At 45.1% G+C, this 5,000-nt stretch overlaps 1 protein-coding gene across 1 annotated transcript in view; it reads left to right on the top strand.

The window, feature by feature from the left end:
* The window catches only part of vat1 (vesicle amine transport 1), a 27,969-nt gene that overhangs the window by 12,151 nt on the left and 10,818 nt on the right, over nt 1–5,000 (top strand). Inside the window, exons 3-4 of the mRNA XM_048245685.1 lie at nt 3,564–3,734; nt 4,827–4,916. Coding sequence (XP_048101642.1) covers nt 3,564–3,734; nt 4,827–4,916 — 261 coding nt within the window. The remainder of the gene's footprint in view (nt 1–3,563; nt 3,735–4,826; nt 4,917–5,000) is intronic.

Genomic DNA, 5,000 nt, shown 5'->3' with positions numbered 1-5,000 from the left:
GCTAGTGGTTTGAGTGATCCAATCACAATGTGTCTTGGTGATTGTTCACACTTCTATTTAGACCTGACCACTTCTATTTTAAAGCAGCTATGACGATACCCAGTTTGTCAAAATATGACTAAAAGGGTCATGATGCTACCTGAACAATAACGTTACATAGTGCAATATCAAGCGTTCCAAACATGCATTGGCCATTATTTCAAGGTAAAAGAACTCCATTGTGCTGCTTTAAAAGCAAAAGTAAACTGGGTCAATAAGCTCTGTTCCATCTCCATCTTATTTGCTGTTTGCCGTGTCCATCTCTGGTCTCCTCCTCCAGCTGCCTCTGGTCTCCGCTCCATCTACCTCACTCCCGTCCTGACCCTGCGTTGCTCCCAGGGTGTGGACCTGAAATTCCTCAGAGTTTTGGGGGAAATTCCTGTGCATTATGGAGTAATGCTATTGAATATCACATTTTCACTCAGTTATTCAGTTCACATTTTCACTCAGTTATTCAGTTCACATTTTCACTCAGTTACTTCAGTTATTCTCTCTCTCTCTCACTCACTCATTCTTTCTCTCTCTCCATCCCCTGCTCCCTCTCTTCCTAGCTCTGCGCGCTGAAGCACAACACAGAGATGGCTCTGTATGCTGGTGTCCTAACATGCCCTCGTGAACAGAAATCTTGATTAGATGATCATTAATGCTCATTTTCTCATATAAACAATGGTATCAAATGCTGAGTGAAACAAATAGAATTAACCACGGGAATCTGTTCATTTTGCAAGAGATTCCTTATCGCTCTCACTCCCCCATCCCTCTCTCTCTCTCTCCCCCATCCCTCTCTCTCTCTCTCCCCCCATCCCTTTCTCTCTCTCTTTCTGCTTTTCTCTCCCTCTCACTGTTTCTCAGTCTCTCTCCCCATCTGGAAAAGTGATTTGAAGTAGGAGGTAGAAAGTGAACGAGAGAAAAAAGGGATGTCACAAAGAGGAGGAGGGGGGGAGGGGTGTCAGTGAGCGAAGATTGGAGCTCAAAAAGAGAGAGAGAGAGAAAGATGGGGATGGAGGGAGTAAGGGAAGGAAAGACAGCGTGATATGGGTTAGAGTAATGTGTGCACATACTTGTAAAGATTAGCAGATATGAGCGGACATGAAAGACTCATTCAGTCTGTACATGCCAACCGTTCTGTAACCGTGTGTGTGTGTGTGTGTGTGTGTGTGTGTGTGTGTGTGTGTGTGTGTGTGTGTGTGTGTGACATGTGTGTGACTGAGTGTGCTTGTGAGTGTGAGAGAGGGGTGAAAAGGTGGGTGAACACAGCTGCATTGCTGGTGTTCTGTTTGTTAGTTGTGTGGAGTGTATGTGTGTGTGTGTGTGTGGTGTTTTTTGCATGATGTAACATCTAAGCACTATTTAAGCAACACCAAAGAGTTTTTTGTACCTTAAAATAATGTTTCCAAAATTGTTTCAGTGGTTCATCAACTCGTAACAGGGTGAACGGCACTTCTGCATTCGCTTCACAGGGCCCCCATCGGGCTATAACCGCATCTTTATGTAAGTTTGCCAGATCGGGTAGTGGATCTGTAGTTCGATGAAATGAGACATAAGAAACTACAAATTTGACTTGCATGATGTTGCAATACATCGTACTTTCATAAAATCATGCAACATATTCTACCTTGTCTATGGACATCGTTATTTGCAAAGCCGTTGCTGGATAAACAAATAGCATGCGTGCGACAGAGGAAAAGTTCTTTGGTGTTGCTTTAAAGTAATATGCCAATTTTTGGGGAATTCAGCTTATTTGCTTTCTATCCTAGAGTTAGACAAGATGATACATAACCCCCTATTCTCTGTGTGTGCAATAACCCAGGTTGACACCGTTAGCTTAGCTTAGCATTATTCACTGGAAGTGGGTTACACCAGCTAGCCTATAGTTACAGTAAAAGGGAGGTACAGGCTAACTGGTGTAACCCACTTTCAGTGAATTAGTGAGTTAGGCTAATGGTGTCAGACTTGGTTATTGCACGTACAGGGAAGAGAGAAGAGAAAGGTATCCTCTAATGTAACTCTGGGTTTGACCGCACAAAGCTTATTTCCTAGAACTTGGCATGTTCCTTTAAAAGTGTCAGTGGTAAGAGGTAAGACAGCATGTGAATAATGCAAGGGTGAGTGAGAAAGAATGTGTGTGTGTGTGTGTGCGTGTGTGTGTGTGTGTGTGTGTGTGTGTGCGTGCGCGCGTGAGAATGTGTGTGTGTGTGTGTGTGTGTGTGTGTGTGTGTGTGTGTGTGTGTGTGTGTGCACGCGTGAGAATGTGTGTGTGTGTGCGTGCGTTTGTGTGTGTCGGGAGGGGTATTGGCAGTGTTACAGCTGATCTTGTGATGGAGGCTCTACAGTCACAAGGGCAGCTGACCTCCCCAATATCCCCTTGTCTGCCCATCCATACATTCATTACTGCTGGGGAAATGACCAGGAGGCAGTTGGAGAGGGGCACTGACAGAGGAGGGAGGAGTGTGCCAATGTCTCTCTCTCTCTCTCTCTCTCTCTCTCTACTGCTCTCACTAGAACACATACGCAGTCTGATGCATGCACACCTGTGGATTTGTTGAGAGTTGTATGGAGAGAAAATGGTGGCTTTGGCAGAGCAAGTTTCTATGGCAACAGAAACTTGGCTCACCTCTGGCATTCAAAGCGTAGAGGGAAGAGGGAGTGTATCGACACGTGTGTGTGTGTGTGTGTGTGTGTGTGTGTGTGTGTGTGTCAGTCAGCTGTGTGTGTGTGTGTGTGAGAGAGAGAGAGAGAGAGAGAAAGAGAGAGAGATTTATACTAGCCTCAGATAAACCTTGCCCTTTACAGGGTTTCAACCGTCAACCTTTAGTCAATGTGTGTGTGTGTGTGTGTGTGTGTGTGTGTGTGTGTGTGTGTGTGTGTGTGTGTGTGTGTGTGTGTGTGTGTGTGTGTGTGTGTGTGTGCGAGCGCGCACGCATGTGTATGAGCATTAATGTTTGTGAATGTTGAGTAGCAGCAGTAATGTGATTGTGTGGTGCGTTGTCCCCATTCGCCTCTCATCAAGATGGAGGCATCTTTCCTTTTGGAGTCGCAGACAGTAAACAGTGCAAATAACATTTAATTGAAGCCATACAGCCATACATGGACACTCAACCCAATCACATTCACACAATCACCTGCTCGGGTAGACTGAATGTCACTGTCATCAGCTGAGTTTCATTCTGTGGTTGTTGTTAAGGAGACAACAATTTCTCTTTCTTTCTCCTCTCTGTCCTACATGCCACACACACACAGACACACACTCACACACACACACATACACACAGACACACACACACACACACACACACACACACACACACACACACACACCTACACACACCTACACACACACACACACACACACACACACACACACACACACACACAAACACACACACACACACACACACACAAATACATAGCCTTAAGGAGGCCTTGACACATGTGATTCAATAATGGGAAATTAAATGCCAAATCTCTCTCTCTGCCTGCACCCCCCAATACTCTCTCTCTCTCCTTCCCTTCACCTCTCTCAGGTGGGGTGGGGATCGCTGCCACCCAGATGTGCCGTACGGTGAAGGACGTGACTGTGTTCGGCACGGCGTCAGCCAGCAAGCATGAGGTCATCACCGAGGGCGGTGTCACGCACGCCATCGACTACCGGACAAAGGATTACGTGGAAGAGGTCCGCAAGATCAGCCCTAAAGGTGAGCCTCGTTCCATCTCATCTCACATCAACGCTGACCCCTTGCATAAGGTCAGTGGTCAGAAGTCAAGTCCTGCTCCAGCCTCAAAGGAAGGAGCCAAGGGACTAGCCAGACATCAAGCACTCCATGAACCTTGTGATAAGGAAATGAAGATTAGCATTTATACCGGACAAAACAGACGTGTGTTATATTGAACTACTGTTTCATTCATATAATCCACAGAGTTATCTGACATTACCATTGGGTATATGGGTATAACCATTGTATAAAAAAAAACAAAATAAAGAAACAAAATAAAACAAAACAAAATCAAGAAACAAAATGTGGAGCAGCTCTTCCAGACTCAAATCCAAAGAAAATTACGTTCACCAGAATATTTTCAGATCAGTTTCAGTCAGTTTTTTACAAAGCTCAACATAATGACCAATAAAAGTCCAACCATGCTCGAGTAAAGCGTTCCCCTTAAGATGTATAATTCACCATCATTTGCTTTTGAGCCAAATCAAAACAATTGATGAAATAGTGTCTGGGAACTTATCCTGTGTTGGAGTTGAGTTATGTTGCTGGCGCTGACTCAAGCCTGTGTTTACCCTCTTCTCAAACACTGGTCTTGTCCTGCCCTAGTCTACCCTTTTGATTGTGAACACAGCGATATCATATCTTCCCCTTGTTTTAACCTTGAAGTGTGTTATTCCCTCTCTCTCTATATCTTTATGTCTGCCCACAGCTGTGTGTGTGTGTATGTGTGTTTGTGTGATTCTCTCTCTCTCTCTCTCTCTCTCTCTCTCTCTCTCTCTCTCTCTCTCTGTGTGTGCATGCCTTCTTCTTTTGATGGCCCATGATAGATGTAAATAAAGCACCAGTGATGTCTTGCTATCTCTCTCCACTGTGTCATACTCTCCTCCCTCACTGCAATCCATCTGATATCCTTCCATAGTATACAAACTCTTACATCAACAAACAGGTGAAATATGGCCAGTGATGAACTTATTTTCTTTACCCCTGCCTCTCCCCTCTCCTCCCCGTTCTCTCTCTCTCTCTCTCTCCCTCTCTCTCTCTCCATTCTCTCTCTCTCTCTCTTCTCTTTCTCAGGGTTGGATATCGTGCTGGATCCTCTGGGAGGCTCTGACACCCATAAGGGCTACAACCTTCTGAAACCTATGGGCAAACTCATCAGCTACGGTACATATACAAACACTTATACACACTCTTCTGAGAGCAAGCGGTCACAGTTCAGCAGTTCACCCACCCACACACACACACACA

Source organism: Alosa alosa, chromosome 6 (assembly GCF_017589495.1).
Source record: "Alosa alosa isolate M-15738 ecotype Scorff River chromosome 6, AALO_Geno_1.1, whole genome shotgun sequence".
NCBI lineage: Eukaryota > Metazoa > Chordata > Actinopteri > Clupeiformes > Clupeidae > Alosa > Alosa alosa.
The sequence above is the reverse complement of the archived record's forward strand: the minus strand, read 5'-3'. Positions and strand labels throughout refer to the sequence as shown.